Genomic DNA, 23,172 nt, shown 5'->3' with positions numbered 1-23,172 from the left:
TCACAGCTGGACTAAACTAAAGTCACTATAGCATTTTCTTTGAAATAAAATGCTATAGCATTTATCACCTTACCAGTTTATGTTTTTTTGTATAAATAGTCCAGAGGTCCTAAATAAAAAACAACACCATGAACTACCAAATTCCTTTAAAAACATAACAAAACAAACAGGTTTCTCAAGTCAATTTTTGTTTCCTCAGTGCAGTGTAGCTACCCATTAACTAAAGGGATACTCAAGGTAAGTTACTCAAATCCGCTGGCCATTTACTCGGACCAAACTCCACTTCCGTGGCAGGAACGCCCGAGCACGAGCCCTCGGGTTTGCCTCAGCACCCACCTGCCGTTCGGCCCCTGGAAGCCGCTGCTCCCTGGCGTGACCTCACTTACCCGGGACTCTCCTTCTCCTCGCCATTCAAGTCGGTTCGGGAAGAGGTAAAAGTAACGACGTTGCCACTGGGTCAAGAAGGGGTTCCCCAACTTCAGCATGTATCCGTGCATAATACAATCCTTCCCGAGCGCATAATCTGTGACAAGAGGAGACATTAGCAGGCAAACGCAGGCGCTGCCCGACAGCCTTCTGCAAAGGTGCTCGGCCGAGAGCGGCCGCGACCCGGCACCCAGCGGCACTCGCCGTGCCCTCGGCGGGCTGGCACCAGGGGCACAGGACACCCAGAGCCCATCCTGCCGCAACCACACGAGCTGACGCGGCTCCAGCGGAGTAACCAACCACAGAATTTGGTTCTTTAAAAAGTATCTTATTAACTATTAAAAGAACAGTATAGTGCTGCCCGACGTTCAGAGTTTGCCATGCAAACACCCCAGCGCAAACAAGAGAAGTTTGCTGTAAAGGGCCTCCTGTTTTCTTTCTTGGCGTCTTTGTCATGAAATCAAATCCCACATACTCTTTTCTGAGCACACACCACACACCATAAACAAAAATGATGAAAGGCTGTGCATGATAATCTTTAAAAGAGAGTACAAAAGATTTTCCAAAACATTATGCCATCATACAGCATTTCAAAACATTAAGAAACCTCTTAAGAAACACGATACTGACTAAATGAATTCTAACAATTACCGGTGAATGACAGTAATATGAGAGTTTGTTGTGTGAAACTTCAAACACATGAATTACTATCTAGCAGCAAAAGATGGAGAGAAGTGTATTTGACAGATTACCTTCCTCGTGGCCAAGCTGCTTATTTTTAGCCCTTTTTCTGGCCTCAATTTTATCTGTGTCTGCATTTACTGCATCATAAACAGTTTCTGCTACTTCTTGCTGCCAACGCTCCGATATTACCAGAGGGAAGTTCTTATATAACTCCTGGTCACTATCAAGCAACTTGCAAGAGAAAAACAACACAAAAACCCAACATTTTAATAACTTTTACTATTCTTATCCCCAATAGTTCATAGCTACCCATATAACAGTATTAGTTTAAAAGATGTATCAAACTCTAACCTTACCAGAACAGAGAGGTGCAAACAAGAGAAAACACAGATACTAATTTAAGCAAAGAGATTCATTTATATACAGAGAACAGGCTACCTCTTCAAAACTTGTTTGGTCTGACAGCTCTCAAAGCCTTACTCAACATTGTCCCATAACATTCTCTAGACTTTACATTTAAATAATTACTTAAACGTAAGCAGCGGTTTTCCTAACTTTGTTGCATAATCAGTGTTAATAAAATGTCTAATTGTGTTAAAAACTTTCTCAGCACAAAAATTCCACGAATAAATGAGAAGACACCTTTTACACAACAATGTCTTCCATGCTTCCACAGCTTAACTTTTCATTCTTAATAATTAACCTTCGAAATTCCTGCAGACCTCAATTTTCCCGTTAGATTCTTTTCTCCCCTAATCCTCAACTACAGCACTTGAACTGAATTACGCTGAAGGAAACTAAAATGACTGGATCTTCAGGAAGGACTGTGTGGTGCTTGGCACAGCCCTAGGCTGGGTTTAGCCACAAGGCACTTTGATGCAGTACAAAAAGTGATCAATGTCTTCCTATTAAAAAGATTTTCGTTTGGGGCTGAGCTTAAACTCTCTACAGCCACTCCTCAGTTGCTTCAGTTTCTGTTAAATCAGTCGAGAAACCAGACTTTTCTCTCGGAGAGCCAGACGAAGAGGCCTCCTTCGCCCCGTTCAGCCCACTGGACTGCACGTGTTCTTCTCAGTGTCACAGGACACTCCACAGTATAAATATAATCCGCAGGGGCAGCGGAGGAGAGCAGGGCGCTCAAAACTGGCGTCCTCCCGGGCAGAGACCGCTCCTGACACCTTAATGGAAGCTCCGACTGCAGCTGACTCAGAGGCATGAATTATTCAGTCCCTTCTAAAAGACTGTGACATCCCAGTGAAAGTGCAGAGCAAAGAAGCTGTACATGATATTCCTCACTGACTCATGACTAAGAATAAATTTATCTTATAGGCAGCCTGAACAAAGATTGCGTGGAAGCGATCTGGCTATACGATTTGCAGGCCTTGCTGAGAATATCCGATCCCCTCAGTAAATAAAAAGACCACCTGGTTTCTCCTTGCAAAATGTTCCTCCGAATTATGGCATTCCAGAATTGCAGGAAACTGGAATCCTGTTAGACTAACGCTGATGCTGAAGACGTGGAGTTTTCTGGGATAAAGAACATCTTGGGTTCTCTGCATTTCTCTTTAAACACGTAAAATCTTTTCTGTGCCAACTTCTGTAATTACAGCAGGTGACACTGACAGACAAGTTCCTTTTTAGGCACAGTGAGTACTTAACATGTTTTTTTGCTTATAAAGTTTAGAGCAATTAGTTTCTCTCCTGACTCACTTCTGTAATAACAAGAATGAAGTTTGATCTACTGAAGAAATGTACAATAAAAATAATGAACGGGACAGACCCAAGACAAGCACTGATTCACCTATTGTCTCAAAGTGCCAGGGAAGCTTCAGAAGAGTGGATGAATACGCAGGGTACGTCACACCACCTCTGTGCACGTCAGAAACAGGCCAGCAGCTTTAACTTCTCGTTAGATTTTGGATAATAAAAGAAACTTTCAGGTTCTGGTATCACTTTTCTAACTTACCAAGTTGCTACCATTAATATACACTTTGTTGTTTTTAAGAGTTTTCCACTGCACCCTCTGACCATGAGGTAACACTATTAAAATAAGGTTTAGCTCAATTTATCTAAACTACCAGAAAGAAATTACAATTTTTAAAACTACAAACCATTAAGCATTCTTGAAAATCTGAGGATTTCCCATGACCATTTGAAATATTTGCTTTATCATATCAAATTTTTGATAGGAAGGTAGATTTCAGTCAATCTAAAAAAATTAAAAATAAGGACTTGGCAAGCAACAACAAACTGGCCAACCAGCCCAAGCTACCTCTTCCGTAACAGCAGGGATTAAGTTTCCAAACTTGAAAGCAATTCCTTGCACACTCAGTAGCCCCTGGAGCAAAGGAATGGCACGCACAGATGAAAAGTGAAGCACAGCAGCCACAGGGCCATTCCCCACCTATCAATTAAAGTTGTATACCTTAATGCCTTTAGTGTCCTCTTCATCAAATGACCCAATATCAAAAGCATCTGCTGCATTTACTTCTCCCCGAGGAGGAATCAATGGTGGAGGATACTAGAAATTAAAAGCAGCATAATTAAAGAAAAATTAATGAAGATTATTTAAATCCACTGTGTAGACATATACGGCCTTTTTATTTTTTGCACACATCACACATGACAGTGCAAAAGCATGTCCCTTGAAATTCAACTTCAGTGCAAAGTTGTTTTCCACTCCTTTAATAAATGCTCCTCCAAAAATTTGGGGGAAAACCCCTACAGTTTAGAGACAGCTAAGTAGAGGAAACCATGCAATCATTTGACCCTGAAAAAGTAATAATTCAGTACTACCGGTCAGGAAGACTTGTAGTGATGAATATATGGCAGTTTTCACAACAATCCTCCACGTATTTGTGCAAGTGCATACAAGTGCTAGGCCTGGAAGCCTGAAGCTTTCTGTCCATTACCTGTTTAGGCTTATTCTCCTTTTACTGCTCTACCAAGTAAGCTGAGGTCACTATCTTAATCCTTTACCTTTTGTAAATAGACCTGCTGCCAATCAATGCCTTTGAAGAAAGGATGTTCTTTTACTTCTTGTGCACTGCAAAATAAAAGGAACCGAAGTCAACAACATGAAGGGGCTTTTCAAATGGATTTGAGAGACATAAAGCCTTTAGAGGTCACGTTTCTGTCACTTGAAAACATTGGTAAAACGATCTTTTTTTCCAAGGGAAAAAAAAAAAGTCTTCCTAAGTAAATAACAGAAGAGAAGACTTCCATGTGGAAACACTAGCAGTCGTGCTGTAGGCCTGGCAAGGGCTCTTGTTTTGCCATGGCAGTCCGTCATTTCAAACGACAACCATCACTCGTCTGTTGTCAGATCCCCCACACTACTCCTAAGCTACAAGCTTACTGCACAGCATTTCATGTCATACATCTTTTATGGCAAAAAAGGCAACTACTCTTGGTAGGTCCAAGGCTGAAAAGCAATCTCAGGTCATTATCATAGAGGGCTCCATGACAAAAAGCCCTCGGAATCTCTCACTGGAATTAGAGCCAGCACCCGTCTCAGGTGTGAGCACCAATTAACAGTTACCACCATCCCCAGTGGTTTCTCAACAGTTATTTACTCCTCGTCTCACAGGAGGCACACACTGGCTTTTGAAATAGGTGATAACAATAATTTCATTTAACAGCTATCGGCAAGGGAAGCTTGGCAGGAGACAAGCAGTGTTTTGTAGTCAATAAACAAAAAAATGCCCTTTTCCTTTGACTCATGAGATGAAACAGGTACATCTGGAAATAGAGGCAACTCAAAACGAAACAAGAATTCACAGCGTTTTGTCCTTGGTGGTTTTGGGATTGGGTTTTTTTGCGTGTAATATGCTCATATCATTACAGATACAATACAAGCAGTAAATTCTAGCTGTCAGTATGCCTGCGTCAAGTAATATGACTTCATGCCAAAACAGATCAGGCAAAAACACAAGAACAACACAGTGGTGAAAAGTATGACCCCACCACCCAACGTAAGCATGACTGCAGAGAACTCAGGGAAGTCTTTAATGACAGAAATTGTCCAAAAATTTGTCCAAACCAAAGGAAGCTGAAACGTAATTCCATGCAACAAGCACTTTCTAATGTTCTCTTTCCAAAATTAAAATCATCACAACAAGAAGCAGATTTTTACTTGAAATGAATTCATTCATTTACAGAGAAGTGGCAATTTTTAAAGGCAGTGGTCCAAGGAGAAGACAACACCTACCTTCTTCCTTGGCATCCGAGTCTCTTGCTAACATCCCGCTGCAGGAGCCCTTCCAAAAGGGACTTCAGCTCAGGAGAAAATGAATCTGGTAGCTCCACATTCTATGAAAAAAAGAAGTACAAAAAGAGACATTTAATTATAGAAGTAGTGTGATCTGCTTTCCCCACACAGGAGAGCAGCTTTTCTTTGATAGCGTTTGTAAACAATTCTTCCATGTGTAAATACAGCTTTCTCAGAAAGCAGGCTATATAGTTCCAGTTTTTAGAGGAAACGGGAGTTTACTAAACTACCAAACAAGAGGAATGTAACTGCAACCGTCACTGGGATCCTTACCACGGTGAGCGTCATCCGGTCGATCTCATGCTTATCTTTGGTTTTGTGCTGTCTGAAAGGACTGTGACTGTAGAAATAAGAAAATGCACTAATAAATGTAAAGCCATAACATATCACGTTATTTCAGCTGTGGCAACCCCAGGAAAGCGCAGCATCCTTTCACTCCCATTCTTCCACCTCATCAATCCTGTCCTGCAGAACAATAAAACAAGCAGTAAAACATTTAGCATTTGCAATGAAAAGTAAGACTTTACACACGAGCGTACTGTGGCTACTAGCTACCTCAAAAATGTCAAGGTTTGATCTCTTACAACTTTGGTTTCTTTTCTTACTACAAAGAGCTGTACCACTTTGCAAGAAAGTTTATCCTTTCGGGTTCCAGTAGAGTTGCACATGGTGGACATTAAAATCAAATTCAGAGAAAAGCAACCATCCCACTTCTTTAAAGACTACACACAGACATCCCTGAGGACTACCAAACTCAGGGAAATCTGATCCAGTTACTGCATACAAAGGCACGCAGAAGATTAGTTTAGAAGATTACTTAAATGCAGTGATCCATCCTGAAAGATGGTGTTGCAAATGCCTTACCAGTTACATCTGTGTCTCCCAAAACCCAGAACAGTTTCATCTAACAAGAAAACCCTGATCACCCATCACAGCTCAGGTATTTAAAAACACTGAGCTATATATGGAAGCTGAGTACGGCCTACAGAACTTTCCACTCATCTACATGGGAAGAATAAAGCAAGACCTTAAAGTAATTCAATGAAACAGAAGGTAATCAGATACTACAGCATCAGTGACGGGGAAGATATTTGATCATATCTGGTAAATCACCAGCTTTATCCCTTCCCTGCTTTATAATTCTGGTTTGAGTTTGAATTTTTCCTTTTAGCTATAGAGGACCTTAGAATATTACAGATTTACCACGCAGTACTTAAACAACAGCGTGAAAGAAAGCAGAAACATTTTAGCATGAGATTTTGTAATTAGATTTAGGATATATTACCCATTTCTTAAGTTTTCTTCAAAACCTCGAGGGAATGCTATATTTCAAAATGAAAATGTTATTTCCTTAACAATACATTAATTAGCTATTATAAAGCCTTTTGTCTTGCCACATGGCAGTGTGTACTAGCTTGTTTCGACTGGGGACCTGCTACTCAAGAGTTATTTCCCTTTTATCCTCAAAAACGTTTCTGATGAATGAATCTGATGGACAGACCAGGACTTCTATTCTGGTTTTAAGCATGGTAGATAAGAAGGCGAGAGTAAATGGCTACTGTACAGCCTCAGACACCTTGACAATGAGGCTCTGACTAGATCAGGGAAGCAAGTGATTCACCAGGGGCTTATGGGCAGATTTTATGCCAGACTAAAGCTACTAAACACCAAGAAATGGCACCATGTGCCCTACCCTTGTTTTGGGATGCGAGTTGTTTAATTGGCTTCAGAACAGATGAGGATGGATGGTTCACAATGAATAATGCTTCGGCTTCTGGCCACCGCTATCAACCTGCACATCTCTCAGGAAGAATCACAGCCCCCAGAGACAGAGACCTCCCTGCCCCGCGAGTTTCCATGGTAAATGGGATCATCTGCCCCTAGTTCCTTCCTCACACAACTTCAACCTTGTGAAGGAAGAACCACGCCAGAGTCAGTCGGATGCCCTAATCCTCTGTGCCCAAGGGACTCAAAAGAACAAGGGCTCAAAAGAAAAGATGAGGAATCCTCAGTGGTCCTGCATGTGAAAGACGTGCTCCTCTCTCCTCCCAGCAAACCCAAACCGTTCTGTGTCTTGCTACCTACAGAATTCTTCATCTAGAGAGACAGGCTGCTGCTCCCAGCTGCACGAGGCTGGCTGTACTTAGAAACACTTTTTTTTTTTTTTTTTCAATTTAGACACCATTTCTTTCTTTATTTGCACACTATGTCTATTTTGTGAACGATTGATGTCAAACTGATACAGCTCTAGAGTTCAATTCAGAAGTCAGACACTTCCCTTTGTACAGTGTCTGGGACACAGGTAAGAGTTTATGATTATGTGTGAGGACACAGGTGACTAATGATCAATCTTTACAGAGAAACACGCTGAAAAGCTTAAAAGATTTTTTTCTGTTTTGCCATTAACACTGAGGATGCTATTTTCAACAAACACTTGTCAATTGGTGGTTATTGACTGTTCAGATAAATCCCATAGTCTTAATAAATTCTACATAGCCACAGAAGTTTCCTGAGAAGGCAACAGTTGACAAAGATGTAATTATCATATACTTTTGCACACCAACACGGTAAGAGGCCAGACTCAGCAAATGGAAGCATCCACACATTATAACTTACCCAAACACCACAGAAGGGACGATTCAGTATCATGTGAAAAGGGAAGAGTGCAGCAAAGAGTTTCACCACAACAGCAGGTCTTAAGCATAAAATGAAGCCCATAATTTAACAGGGCTGGCTGTTTAAGCAGTTCATTTAAGCAATGTTATTCATTTATGCAATGAACAACACCATACCATTTAAAATATTAACACTTGCCAAGAGATGAGTAAGTTGCCTATCAGCAGAAGTCAAAAGAGCAGACAGAGCATCTGCCTTCCTCTCTGCCCCACACCTGTACCTACTAAAGGAAGCAGGGCTTGGGGTTTTTTGGAAGCAAAAAAACCTGTTTTAGTCTCACAGGCAGACATGGTCTAAGTTGCAGAGATGGCAGTAAGATATCATTTCAGATAATATGTAATACGTTACATACCAGTATTTCAAGGGACAGACAATGACGAGGTCCAGGCTAAAAAAAACAAGCACACAGGACATGAAACTTCACTCACCCTCGTAGCAGTTTGAAAAGCATGCAGCCCAAGGAGAACCAGTCTGCACTGCTGTCGTACGCCGTTCCCTTCTGGAGCACCTCGGGAGCCATGTATCCGTGGGTACCTCTGGGAAGCAAAGGGGATAAAAACTTGATTACAACCAAAACTATCATTGAAAAGAATAAATAATAATTAAAAATCGTTGTTTTCTCAATAAGCCTTATTCTAAAGGAATCAATTTTAAACATGATTTTATTTTGCTTTTTCTTTGGCCATACATACATATGCGTGGGGTTTCTGTGTATATCTACTGAGGAAATACCTTAAAACATAAACAACAGAACTGATTAGGCAAACTGAAGCAGCTACAGCAAGATTTAGCAGAATCAGTACAGGGCAAAAGAAGCAAAGGCTGCACGTTCTGCCCATTCGGCTCACGGACAAGACAGACACCAGGACACGGTCAGGGCTCCAGATATCTCCTGGCAGATCGCTCCAGCTCTGGGCACCACGCGACTGAGACCTGCTCCTCCCCACAAGCCCAGACCCAGGGCGAGCAGAGGGGGCCTGTGCTCCCTCGGTGTGTTCCGCGGGCCTGCTGCCAGCTAACGCCCGCCTGCCAGATTTCACAGCGGGACGCCTCCCCCGAACCCACCGCTGGGCACCACTGCAAAGCGGTCACCGCGTACCGCTTCCACCCTTGACGTAACGGGGAAGTATGAGCTTCTTCAAGAAGCTACTCAATTGCAAATCTTTTAAGATGTGACAGGATGAAGCTTTCCTTTTTGCATAAATTCTGAGACTAAATCAGGGCAAATGAGGACCTCAGAATAAAACGTGCCACATCAGACGTGGAGTCCACACACAACCCATGAAAATCAGATCCCAGTTATGACCTGATGCCAAGAGGCAGAAAGGGATCCAATTTGCCTCTAGTTCTACAAAGATCCAGAAAGAGAAAGAAACAATAAATCCTGTTTTTCAGTCAGTTTTGGAATATTTAATTATCCGTTTAGGACAATTAAAACAATCTGGTACTTTAACTCAGTCAGGTTCTTATCTTCTCCGAACAGTGAATCATCTCGAAATAATGTGTCATCTTCCAGCCATGCCTACACATCAGCTGCTACAACTGTGCAGGAAAACAGAGAGAGGAGACTGAAAAACCTTATTAGAGTACCCAGCTTAGCTGGGTTATAAAGCGAGCCTGTGCCACACAAGCGTTATTTTTTTCTTTAGGCAAAGTGAAATTATAAAGACACATAAAGGACTTATTTAGCAATAACTGTACGTGCAGCAAAGCTCCCATGCATAATACTTACACGCTAGCATGTGGCTTCTTTTTGGAAAAATCACAAGCCAGCCCAAGGTCTGATATCCTCACATGCCCGTGTTCATCCAACAAGATGTTTGCAGGCTGCAGACCCACAGACACAGAAAGGTTACTGCTTGGTACTCTTCAGTGGACAGAACTTCAAATCCTCAGAACACAGTAACTCATTCCCAGACATCAATACTCTGTGGTAACTGGTAATTGCCTTCCTTTTTTTTCACATCAGTATAGCAGACACTTTCTAGACAAAATCTCCATTCTAACGGAGCATTACCATCAACTCCACAGATTATGAAATACTGAAGAGTAACAGAAGAGGAAAACCAGCCAAGGTTTGAAACAGAAGGCACATGAAAGAATAAATCTGTTTTGGCCTCAAGTCCACATCGCTTTTGGTTCCTTCACAGAAGGGTCTGTGTGTGGCTCTAACCCCTTTACTTGCAGTCGATACTGTGCTCTCTGCGCAGACTTTTTCCCCACTTTTGTCATCACGTGGCTCATGGACACCTATCTTGTGGCAGTCCTCAACTTCCCAATTGTCAGTGGAACACCCCGAACAACTGCCTTCCTGTTAGTCTCCCACCACACACACTCCTCTTTCGGGGCTCTCAGCAATACAGCATACTCTCTAAATTAACAGCATCATTAAGATGGTGAGATGAGTAACACCACACAGGATTTACTCTGACCCCAAAGAAGCATCTCCCAGGTCGGTTAAACGGCACAGATTAAAACTATTTTGAAAAATTATTAGAAAAATCAGCCGAAGATAAACAAGTAATCTGTATTCTGCCCAAGAAAAGGTTTCAGGTAAGAGAATTCATTTAATTTATCAGTATGTCTGGACGATTTGCTGCTATCTAACAACCCCCTGTGTGGATGCAGTCGCCATGTTAACGGTTACCTTTAGGTCTCTGTATACGACAAAGCGATTGTGCATGTGTTCTAAACCCAGGATGATCTCAGTAGCATAAAACCTCATTTCTTTTTCAGAAAACACTCCGTGCTGGGAGAGGTGGTAGTGCAAATCTCCTCCTAAAATTAGAAGAATTGAAATGCAATTAAAAAACCAGTAAAATCTTGCCTCCAAGGCAGACAGCAGGAGGTTGTGGGGGAACAGCATAGCATTTGTAGGTTCTTAGAGCCTGTTGAGCACACAGAGAGCCAGGCCCACACTCTGCAGGTACATATGGTGACTAAATACCTGAGAAAGTTAATAAATAGATTTGATCAATCCAAAACTCCATTTTAAAGATACATTTACTTCGTATACATTTGCATTCAGTGACTAATCCAGCAACTGAGTCTTAATGCAAAGGACTTCCACAACAAGCAAAATGCAGTCACATACACAGCTTCTGGAGAACTGAATGAATCAGCATATAGAACAGCCCAGGTTGGAAGGGACCTTGAAAGGTCATCTGGGCCAAAAAATTCTAATATTCATGCTGGGGATGTTTTCACACTTTCCTCATCAAAGAACAGACACAATACAATGTCACTCTGTGAGCTAGTCCACACCATCAAGAGATCAAATTGTGAATATGCCTAGAAAACTGTTTCTGATCAAGCTGGAGATTTAAAATAATCAACCAGTCACTGGAATTCGACCTACAGCTTCGATTTTAACGAGAATCTTCACTTGTAAAACACCACAGCCAGTCTCTATTACTTACAGGATATGAGCTCTACTTCTCAATTAAATTTCCAGCTTTGCCACACGATACATGCACACGTGTCCAACATCTTTAGGTGATCACTGCAGACCACAGCCAGAGCTGGAGTCCCCCAGGTGCTGAGCACCCTCAGCAAACAGGGGCACTGCAGTATCTTCCCTCTTTTAACACTGCCAATGGCTCTGTGTTCTCACAAGAGTTACGCCAGGGCTTCTAGGCATCATTTCTTTCCTTTGTGGAATGCTTCCCCCATCAATTTTCTTTGCAGAGCTCTTCATAGAAACCCTTTTATTTTTATTCTGAAAGCTTGTGTCCCTGGTCTCCTCATACATTTCTCCACATGACCCTCAATTCCTTAAGCTTCCAGCCTAGTAGGCCCCTTGATGTCTTTATTTACATATGTTAATGTTATAAGGTAGCAGAGATCTTCATACATTCCCTGGTTTAGGTCAATTTACCCCTCCTGCTTGCAGGCCGATGCTTCACACCTCAGATTATTTTTCCCTAATTCTCCTTATGATCTCAGCAAGTCCTCTTGCCAATATTCCTGTAATATTATTATCATCATCCACATGAGCCTTGCTTACCATTCATCAGGTCCAGAATGAAACAGAGTTTGTCAGGGGTGTGGAAGGCATAGGTCATACACACTATAAAAGGACAGTCCTAGAAGGAAAGGAGCAAAGAGTTCATCTTAGGCAAGAGGCAAAGTACTACTTAGAGAAGCTAAAAATACAGGTGATATTCTTCCTATGGTATTTGCCAATATTCATAACAATTTTCTAAAGAAATCTGTGTACTAATCTACATACTCTGATGTTTCACTTACAGTTTAGAGATCTTAGCTTTTGCTCTCTCTTTTCAACAGAAAAATTAAAAAAGCTGTGAGGAGCCAAAGGCTTAAAAACCACAGGTAGCATCACTGTCTTCCACAGACCTGCGAGTACACCAGCTAAAAATATTTCTAAAAATATTTACTTGAGTTTGCACTAGACTTATATGAAAGATACATTAAAGCTAACAAGCTTTAGGCCAGCTCAGAAAAAGATAAAGCTGTTCCCGTGAAGTGTGAAGGATACGCACTATTTCTCACGACTGCACGGCGAACGTTCAGCTGCCGGAACACTGCCTGAGAAGCTGAGTCACAGCACGTACCAAATCCCAAAGGAAAGTTTTATCCTCACCTATACATTAAATGCAGCTACACTGGTAACACCTTGCCCGCGCCCCCAGACTCCCCCCGCAGAGCTGCACAAAGGTGACAGGGGGGTGACCTGCCTCCCGCTGCTGCCCTTCAGCTCTCCAGCAGCGTCTGCAGCAGATGCTTAGAAGGACCATAAATAGAATAGGAAGGAAGTCGCAGCTCCGCCGCGTGTGCAATGCACGGGAAGCAAGAACAGCAAGGTCCAGATTATGCAAAACCCAGAAAACCAGTTATGGTGGGTGCAGACTGAAGAATGTCACTGCAGCGCAGGGATGGACTGCGTGGGGCACATTCCCTCCTCTTGATGCATTTTAACCTTAATTCACACAGAGGTTTAAGACAAGCAGCCATAAAAAGTACAGCTGGCAAAGCACCTCTTTCCCGCTGATGATCTGTTGGGTGTGCTGGTACCTCTGTCACACACACACGTTGGAAGACGCTGTGGACGCTGGCAGACCCTCCTCTCTTTGTTAGGCCTACACTGGATGCCAGGGGCTAATTAACAAGGGGTGGTTATTACCTCGTTGACCCCTTCTCCAAAGCCATATGGACTGTTTGGTTGTCAACAATGAGAACTGGAGGGGCGGCTGTGCAGTCGGGACGGGCTGGACTGCGTGGCGATGCCGACAGACCCCAAAGCGCGGAGGCTGACAGGAAGCCGAGCTAAGCCGAGCTTAATGGCTGACGAGCCAGGACACCATGCAGGAAGCACGAATGTGACCTAACCTGACTTGAACAATGTGTTAACTATGGCAGGATTGATAGTGAAAGCTCTGGGAACCTCTGACAGGAACTCGCCTCCTTCCCAATTTAGAAGCGGCAAAACAGGGCGGCCTTGGGCAGAGCGGCAGGCCCCGGCGTGAGGTGCCGCCTCGCCAGCCCTGCTGAGCAGGAAAGGGAGGGGACGGTGACACCGACCTCACCGGCACAGCCCCAGTCGCTTCATCCTTCCACAAAACCGCGTCAGGTTGAAATAAAGATTGATATCCTTGACTGCAACCCCCGCTGACTGCCGCACCACTCGGACCGATCCTGCAGTAACGTCCAAACCGAACTGTATTTTAGTGTTACCAAGGCAGCTGTGCAGAACGCAGGCAGCGTCTGAAACACCCCGCAGAAACACCCATGAAAAACGCCTAATTGCTAAATGGTCCTAGAAATAAGGAGACTGTAGGCAAGGCAGTAGGGCACCTAACAACAGATACTACCTCTCGTTATAAACTTTGTATGGCTCCTAACTGCAGACTACTGTAGTTACCACTTAACTTCAGAACAAAAGCTTCAGTAGAATTATTAACTTAATTTGCTGAATCAAATGGATAATTCAGAAGCGTCCCCAAGCAGGCTTCCTAAAACCTTAGAGCAATCTAATTACTCAGAAGGATTTAGTGTTCGAACTGAAACACCATACATAGAAAAATAAAAGGGTGTTTCTATACCAGAACATAGCATGCCTGTATTTTTATGGATCTCATTTTTCAGAAGAAAAGAAATCTGCAAGTGTCAATGTGATGCATAATTCATTTTTGTGTAAGCCTTCCTAATTTAATCACTACCACTGTTCAACAGAGAGAAGAAATTGTAGTACTGTGATTCTTCTGACGCAAAAACCACTGCAAAGAGTATTTTCCAGCATAAAAATAAAAAATACCCTATAGGTCTGGGGTTTTTTTAAATGAAACATAGAGCAATAAAGCAAATGTCGCAAGAGAGTAATACTTTGTTACAGTCAAGCTTCTGCTCTGAAAAAAATAAGCAACAGTATGACAATAATGTGTGAATTGAGAATAGTTTGGAAACAGTTCCTTACATCCAAACAATCCTGGATTAGGTCCAAAAAATTGCTGAAGACAAATTTCTGGTAATAAATCATGTGGAAGGCAAAAAAAAAAAAGAAAGGATAACTATAAAAAAATAGTAGAAATGTAATATTCTAAATTAGCACACTAACAATTACTTTAGAAGGAAACCTTTGATTCTGACTCATTCCCATAATCCAAGCACCTGGCCTTAGAGCATGACCGCAGAAATGACAGCAAACAGGTAAAACAACGTGTTCCTAGCGTAGAGCAGCTGTGTAGCGATTTTAACTAAAGAGCAGCTCTGTCCTGACAGCTCTCGCTCCGAAAGACGTGCAGGTCAACGCTGCAAACATCGAGCTATTGTCTGCCATTCCCACAGATGTTCCTTCAAGTGACAATCAAGATTTGGGAAGTTTCCATTTTTTGAGCAAAATTGAGACTCCTACAAATCTCAGTACACATGAAAACAAAGTACGGGTTCTTCTCAGGAAAAAATACCTGATTATTGATCTCAGATGTTTTGTTGTTCAGTCCGTCAACTTTTGCTGTACCTTGCATTTACCATCCTTTGAGGGAATCCTGAAACCAGCATTTAGTCAAATTATCTCAAAAAGAGCTGAGCAAACCAGCTTAACTCTCTAATTATTTCAGAACGAGAGAACTAGCAGGCACAGTAGAGCAGAGCTACAGCCCTGTCTTGCAACAGCCTGCCGGAATGACCACCTCCTACCCGCCAGGAAAAGGATTTATTAAATAACCACTTCCTTCCAAAACCAGCATCTTCTGGCAGATTGTTTTTATACAGTCCACCAGCAGCCACGGTCTCAGTGATTTCAATGTTCCAGTTTTTGAACATTAGGCAAATATGGCTATTACAGAAAATAAATATTTTTTTTCTTTCAACAAAAAGAAAATATTTTCCCTACTATGTTATCTTCTAAGAATTTCACAGTGCATTTCCAGCCTCCAGAGCGAACACCTCCGTGGGAGAGAAAGACAGGGCCTGCATCTTGCAAAAGAGGAAAGACAAACCTCAGCAACAGTTTGTCCATGTCACACCAACAGTCAGTGACAAAGCAAATAAACCCATGGAAAATTGGAGTAATATGTTTTGTATTATTAGGCCAATCCAAGCAGCTCCCTGTGCTCTGTAGAGGTGCCTGTCGTACCTCTGAGCTGTGACAACTCGAAACGTTACCGTGAAAAACCTCTCACAACTCGGCCACAATGTTCTCAAATTTGGGAGCTCCCTAATCAAGGAGCAGTTGTGAATGCCAAAATTTGAGGTGGATTAACAAAAATGATTACACAAACGTATGTGTAATCTGCACAGCTGTTATTATGTATTTTGCAGAGACATCTGGATTCCCAGTTAAATGACTAATTGCACTATGATGAACTTCCCAGCTCCACTTCGCTCTGGGCAGCACACAAATCCTGTCATTGGGGAAGGCACGTGCCATCCACACCTAACAGCTCATAGTCAGGAATTAAATGAATTATCTGATTCTACCACTTCCAAACCCATTTAATTCTGCATATTCAAAATGCTCCAGCACCTCTTGCAACAGCAGGTGTAGCTAACCTGAATGGGCAGCGTTTGGTACAAAATCTCTCTTTTCAAGCTCTCTTTCAAATTTCTGAGAATCTAAAGAAGTTACACTCTAATGAGCTGATAATCCTTAGCAAAAAAACCCAAATGGTTTGTCTTGCTTTGCTGCTGCAGAATGACTAGCTATGACTAGCTCCACCATTAGCAGCCTTGTGAACAATTTTCTTATTGAATCACTAGACATGAAAATTCACATTCAGTACTGGAGCAACAGAATCACAAATTAAAGTTAATGGGACAATTATTACTAATTTGCCTAGATTTCGTGTCTAGTCTCCGCTACAGAACTTCACCCCACTGGCTCTCAAGACTCCTGACACTCCTGGACAAGCCACAATTTATCTTTGGTGAAAACAGTTAACTTGATTAAAAAGTCTAACTGATAAATCCCAGTTGTTAACTCCACGGATAAAAGAACAAAGAAATACTTTCCAGTCCTTCGTCTATCTTTATGTTCAAGCCAAATGTGAATGCGACTCTGTGTTAAGGGAAATTCCCTGACTTTTCACTTCAGTGCACGCCTGTCCTTCTGCAGAGAACAGCCGAGGCAGGGCAGGAGTTTCTGATGAAAGGCACAACAAGAAATACCTCGTCCTTCCTTCGGAGCTTTGCGGTGAGGAACAAGTTCGACCTTACGATGACACCTTGACGCACAGCTTCCCTGGTTTCTGGTGTAGGATTTGCCTTACCAGGGTATTTCTAACAGCAGAGGAAAGTGATCTGATGGGTAGCAAGAAGAGTTGAAAAGCTGATCTTCTAGGGACCAAAGTGCAGCCGGCTTTGCTGTTCTGTCAGCCTGCACAAGAGAGCACCTCACATGCCTTCGTGAGGCTGAGAAGTACCAAGTGTTGTCTGATTCACAGTGTTTTCACTTGACAATAGAAGGGCACTGTTTAGCAATGGTAATTCTGTAATTACATGTAAGCCTCCATTTTCAAAGCCCAGTTTGCAGAAGACAGGGGGGCTGTCCTCCCGCGGCCACACCTGCGGGCACCGCAGCGCAGCCCCAGGCTACCTGTGGGCCAGGAGGGCCCATCCTGAACCCCCCCAGACCGAGGGGTTCCCTCAACAGAAGACAGCAAAAACGCTGTGTGTGCACCTCAAGGACACGGTGATGCTAAATGCAGCACAAGTGAGATTTTTTTTTAAAAAAGAAATCACCTGGGAAATGCAGAACCCGAACCAGGATTTACCTAATCTCTGCAAGATACAGATCTTGTCTCTGAGAATAAAGCACAGTATTTGCTCTCTGCCATCTTGCGAGCCAAAGCAGTCATCCTCCTGCACTGCAGATATGATGCTGTTTGCACTCCTGTTGGGCAAGCCCAGAACAAAATCACACGCGATTCCTTCCCGGGCTTTAACTGCGCTGGGAAAAGGGGATGTGTTTACACTGAGCTGCAAACCGAATGTTTAATTCGTACACCGCAGTAGTCATGAGGAAAATTAACCTTTTTACCAGCATCCCACGTAACCATGGCGATAGAGCCGATTTCAAGTTTTGTCTAACGAGGCCGGCGTACCGGGAAGGCTCTGGCACTTCAAAGCCTGCTCTGAGCCCAGCCTACTGCAGCCACCGCCAAGCGTCTCTTCCGCAGGGGACAGGACACGGTCCGGTGAAACCAGCGCCCGCGGGGTTGTTGTTTATGCACACTAGTGATACTTCTAATTTTAAATATGCTAGACGGGCAGACTTGGTGCACCTTGATAGGTACTCAGCTAAGGTACATAAATACAATGGAGAAACGGGGTAAGCAGAGTCAGCGTCACAGACCAGCCAAAGGAAAGGGAGGACAAACAGGAAACCAAAGGTTTTTCTGAAATAACACCTCATGTTCTACAAAAGTGGTAAGAAACTATAGCAGAAAAGGAATTTTTTTTTACAAGACAGAACAATGTTTTGGAAAAGTTTCAAATATAAATACTTGAAAAAGGAATATTTAAAAATTCAGAAGGGGGGGACAGAATTAATTACCTAAGAAACGGGAACCAACTCAAGCCTCTTTAGCCGAGATGCTCATTTCTGTAAGCACCCAAACTGAAAAGCAAGCTTGCTTTTCCATTTTATATCAGACACATTGCTAGAATCAGGGGGGAGGTTCCAGGGGGATTTAACTTTTGCATGTCACACAACTGAATTGATGGCATGTGTATTGTATGTAACAGCGTTTATATTATATGCCATAAAAATATGTATTATATGTAACAGCTTTTATATTATATGCAATGAAGAAAAGAGTAACAAATCAATGATACTTACTCCTGTACTGACAAGAGACAGCATAATTCTTTCATTTAAGGCTAATGTTTCTCCTTGCTTCATCTTGATTCTCTTCTTATCTAAACATTTCATTGCATACCTGAAAATATTAACTGTTCAGAAAAAGCACCAGAAAAAATTTCCTCCTAGACTCAGTATTATTCACTAACAGTTAGGCCATGCACGTTTACAGTATCCTGTAGGCAAGCTCTTTAAAGACTTAAACCCAGTACTAAAAACATCATTACACAACTAAACAAGAAAACCTCCAAATCTCACAGAATTAAAACGTTTTCAACAGAAGCCCCCCAACAGAGAAATGCGCTTTAATGAGTAATTCTGTGTCCAACCAACCACAGTGATACAGGAATTACATACCATACATATGTTTTTTTCATACCTACAAGCAAGGATTTGCAGTATGAATTAAATAACAGAGACTCTATTATGGTTCCACTTAATTCTAACAGTTTCAACTCTACCAGGAAAGTAGTACCTTGAACACACGCTGAGTTTTATATATGTATTTTTTTAAAGTTTTCTTTCTATTCAAAAAAAGGTCAGATATACACAAGAAAGCTTTTTTAATCTTCTGCCATCTGTATTATACAAACTAATAAAATTTTGCTCAAAAAAGAACGTTACCCTAACAACCTTCAAACAAGAGTAGGATATAATACAGTCTGGGTACTCTTTAAGACGTTAGGTGAGCCTACTGTTAGACAGCAGCTGCGAAGGACACGTGTGCTCCTCCACAGAAGACTTCTAGACAATGGGCAACCATGGATTTTTAGGCCACTGGTTTTAAAATACACTCAGGAAAACACCACACTAGAGCACTGCATCGATGCTAATGAGCTGCCTACACGGTGACAGCTCCGCACAGACACGGGGCCTCGGATCACCTTCGCTCTGCTCTCCCTGAAAACGCCACGTCATTCCTTGCCATGCATGTGTTGTGAGTGGGGGAAGAGTGAGCGTGAACACACTGGAATTTTAAGTTTCCATCACAAGGAATATATTCACAGCACGTGCTCTGGCTGAGGAGTCTGTAAACGATGACTATAAATAACATTTCACACGCTACCCTTTATTTATGCTTTGACGTCACTGATCAAAGCGAATGACTGGGGCCATTTAAGGCTGATTGAAATCAAGTATCTCATTTTTCTATCGAGATGTGAGCTCAAAGAGTGCTGCTACCCCTCCCCCTTTGGCCTGCTTCCTGCATCGTACTTCTGGCCCCTATTTAGATGTCCTCGAGGGAGGTGATGTGAAAGAAGCCTCAGGTGTATCTTTGTGGGTTAGTGAAACACCGATGGCATTTACCTTCGAGGGGTGGCTTCCCAAGCTCCTTGCAGGCAGTAAGTGCAGCAGAGGCAGCCATCTAGAGTGGACGGGATCTGGATTAGGGATGGGTAAACAGGTTTGGATTAAGAAAGAACTAAACCAAACCTCTACCCAGAAACTGAACCTAGTCTAAAGTTTTGCTTCACTTTTGAAAAAGGCTGGTTTTCCCACCTTTCACTTCCCTTTACTCTATTTTATATCTGATAAAAACTGTCCTTTGCTTCATTTGCTAGTCCCAAGGTTTATCCACCTCCTGCCAGAGCAAAACTCAGACATGAAAATGACTGAGAACCTGAGAACTACCTCTTCAGGGTGGGTGCCTACTTAGTGGGGCTCAAGCTAAATAAAAGGTTTATTTTTGTACATGGACAAATTAACGAATTGTACACGGACAAAAAAGCACCAAAGCAAGAATAAAGACGGTACTGTTAGTAATAGTATTATTATAAATACTTGAAGTCACTGCAAAAATACTAAGCGTGATAGCAACATTAAGATGTCTTCCACTTGTTAATAGCTCAGAAGTTTATTATTATCAAGGATGCCAAGCACACACAACTGCCAGCGAAGCCAGCTGTAACCGCAGAGACTTGGCACGTCAAACATGCCATGCTTCCTTAGAAGAGAAATGTTTAAGGATGGTCCCTGGACTAAAATTGTTAGGAGAAAAAAAAAGATGAAAGGGGCGGGGTGGGCTGTAAATAAGTAATTAAATAGATAAGATATTGAGAACAGTTTGTTAAATCAATGCCCAGATGTTCAAAACAGAACACGACAGGACAATTATGCCTAGAACTTGAAATCTGATGATCAGGAGAAGCGTGTGAATGGTAAGACCAGAAAAATTTAAAAAAAACCCCACAGGGGTGACCTTGGAGTTCCCACCGAGAGCTCTGCTAAACCCAAGTCCAACACTGGAGCTATATCCTTTCAAAGGGAAGCAAGGAACACTGCTTTTGCCAGTGCGACGTGCTCATGGGGGCAGAAACGTACACAGTTACACAAATCCAGAACAGCCCACTCAGGATCTGCTCCTGCCGACGGAGCAGCGCCGAGGTCCCGTTCCTGTGCCACCCTCCAGCCCGAGGGCAGCTCCGGCGACGCGACGCGCTCTGCTGCGAGACGAGCGACCTCGAGCAGCCGAGAGGTAACGGCTCACACGACCCCCACGGCTTCCACAAGAACATCGCTCCGCACTGTCAGGCTCTCATCCAGGAAGTCATTTAAGCACATACTTAATTTTAAACTTATGCACAGTTTCCATTAATTTTGACAAGACCATTTAAATGAAGGATGTGCTTAAGAGCTCTGCTAGACTGAAGCCCCACTGCATGGCACGTAACAGGATCAAGTATTAAACTAAGCTTAAAGATGATCCAGAAATCAGAACCTCTTGGCATAAAATTTAATCACAAAGAACTACAGAGTAATGCAACACTGCTACAGTGATTTTGTAAGAAATGACTGGAAGGATTTCCTTACTAGTTCAGAGTTTATAATTACCTCTAAAATAAAGTGTGTCTATACTCACATTTTTCCAGTGTCTGCTTTTCTGCAACCGTACACTTCACCAAATCCCCCTCTTCCTATTATCCTATGTACACTAAAATCATTCATGGTCAGCTGTAAATGAAAAAAACAAAACAAAACCAGACTTCATTTTTCAGCATTTGAAAACTCACTGTAAAAATAAGTAATCTATTAACGTGTTACGATACGTAACTATTGTAACTCATACAGCCTTTACTGTTTTGGAAAAAGGAGCCCCTTAGTGCTTATATTTCACCGTACTTGCAAGCACTACAGTCTGAAGTACAGGCAAGACGAATGGGACTGTTGTTGCCAAAGCCTGACAGGCTCATTCGTAAGGCAGCCTGCAGAGAGGAGGGCTGTGTTACAGACAAAGCTGTGACAGAGCCGTGCAGAGGGACAAAAGCGGAGGCCGAGGTAAGGGGTGCTGGGGACAACGTCAGAACCGTAGTGGGAAAAAGGAGACAGAGAGAGTCTGGGGCTGTTACAGAGCAGCAATTCTGGCAGTTCGGTTTCTTCCAGCTATTATAAAAATCAAAAAGCTCAAGACCAGCTGCAGGGACATCCAGAAAGGAATCGTCAGGGCTGTACCGCTAAGAATAGAGGAACAGATCAGTAACATTCACCGTAGTCTGTAATAAGGCTTTTTCAGAAGCAGTATTCAAAACTGAACATTTTCTTTCCTGTATCAGCCTTTGACAAGATAAATATACTTGTAAGTACTTACATGAATATTTAGTTCTACGTTTTTCCATTGACAAAATCTAGTAAACTTGTCGCTGTAGAAAAAAAGTTTAAAAGTTGTCTGAGAACACTGTGTAAAACATTACAGAGAACATCAAGACTCTGATATTTAAAATAAAGTTTGCACTAGGGTGTGTTGTGATATTCAGTAAACGATAGCCTTCGTTTCAAACAATCACAACCTCACTCCCACCAAGAAAAAAAATTACTAGACAGTGCACCCTTAATATTTTACATCCCTCTACGAGAGCGCATAACTTCATCCCTGTAATTTTAAGTGCTCAGTATGTCCTCACACCTCTTTCAGATGGTTTTTAATTTTTAAAAGCAACTAAGTTTGGAACTAACAAACATTTAAATTACATAAAGAGGAAGATAATTATAAGAAAAAACAGAAGCAGCTCGATTTATGTTAATGAACCTCCATATACTCCAAGGAACATTTTAAACTCATTTTATCTTAAAATAGGAAAAACATCAGTAATACCACAAGCTGTTGTCAAAAGAATAGTTTCTCCTTTCTACATAAATAATTAAGTATTTATTTTCAGAGTAAGAAACGATAGTTCTACGGAGGCACTTTTACAACCATTTGCAGAAAACCACGTACCACTTCACACCGCGTACCTGGCTGCCGTCGGACGAGCCGTACGTTGCAGGCCCGGCACGCAAGAGCAGTGCCACTAAGGTTAAGAGGGCTGCTCCACCGAACTAGGTGCGGGCCTCCTACTCTTTACTAGACCTTTTCTGCTTAATGGCAAGGTGTCCAGATACAAACCAGAACGACCGGGTCCTTCAGTCACACATGAGAACATCCCATGAGAACGTAGTTCTGCTTTTTTAAACCTTTAAGGACAAACTACGATCTATTACTACTGCTACACAGAGCAACAGTAAAATCCATCATCTTTACAATTTTTCCAGTCATACATCCTGACATTACTCATGATATACAACCAAGCTAGTCATCTGCAGAAGCTTGCTGATAACACACTATTAATTAAACAAAGTTTACCAAACATTTTTAGCCTTATTTTACAGCAATACTTAAGGGACCTGGCTTCCTGACACATTAAGTAGAAAGTTCAGATAATATGTCAAGTTCATACCTTTCCATAAATTTTTGAAATATTTTTCCTCGGAGACTATCACAAATTTCTTCTATATATGGCTAAAAAGGGTTAAGAAACACAAT

General features: G+C 42.2%; 1 protein-coding gene across 2 annotated transcripts in view; it reads right to left on the bottom strand.

Moving 5' to 3' along the window:
* The window catches only part of GRK3 (G protein-coupled receptor kinase 3), a 75,597-nt gene that overhangs the window by 8,452 nt on the left and 43,973 nt on the right, over window positions 1–23,172 (bottom strand). Inside the window, exons 6-20 of one of the 2 annotated variants that reach the window (XM_074887812.1) lie at window positions 23,087–23,148; window positions 21,961–22,012; window positions 21,235–21,326; window positions 18,354–18,453; window positions 12,063–12,141; window positions 10,704–10,834; window positions 9,789–9,883; window positions 8,485–8,592; window positions 5,654–5,720; window positions 5,321–5,421; window positions 4,090–4,156; window positions 3,536–3,631; window positions 1,179–1,341; window positions 387–523; window positions 74–109 (exon numbers count right to left, since the gene is read on the bottom strand). In XM_074887812.1, the coding sequence (XP_074743913.1) occupies window positions 74–109; window positions 387–523; window positions 1,179–1,341; window positions 3,536–3,631; window positions 4,090–4,156; window positions 5,321–5,421; window positions 5,654–5,720; window positions 8,485–8,592; window positions 9,789–9,883; window positions 10,704–10,834; window positions 12,063–12,141; window positions 18,354–18,453; window positions 21,235–21,326; window positions 21,961–22,012; window positions 23,087–23,148 (1,386 nt within the window). The remainder of the gene's footprint in view (window positions 1–73; window positions 110–386; window positions 524–1,178; window positions 1,342–3,535; window positions 3,632–4,089; window positions 4,157–5,320; window positions 5,422–5,653; window positions 5,721–8,484; window positions 8,593–9,788; window positions 9,884–10,703; window positions 10,835–12,062; window positions 12,142–18,353; window positions 18,454–21,234; window positions 21,327–21,960; window positions 22,013–23,086; window positions 23,149–23,172) is intronic. The other variant, XM_074887813.1, reaches the window with a different exon arrangement.

Source organism: Strix uralensis, chromosome 17, assembly GCF_047716275.1.
Source record: "Strix uralensis isolate ZFMK-TIS-50842 chromosome 17, bStrUra1, whole genome shotgun sequence".
Lineage (NCBI taxonomy): Eukaryota > Metazoa > Chordata > Aves > Strigiformes > Strigidae > Strix > Strix uralensis.
Note: the sequence above shows the minus strand (reverse complement) of the source record. Positions and strands in the feature narration are given on the sequence as shown.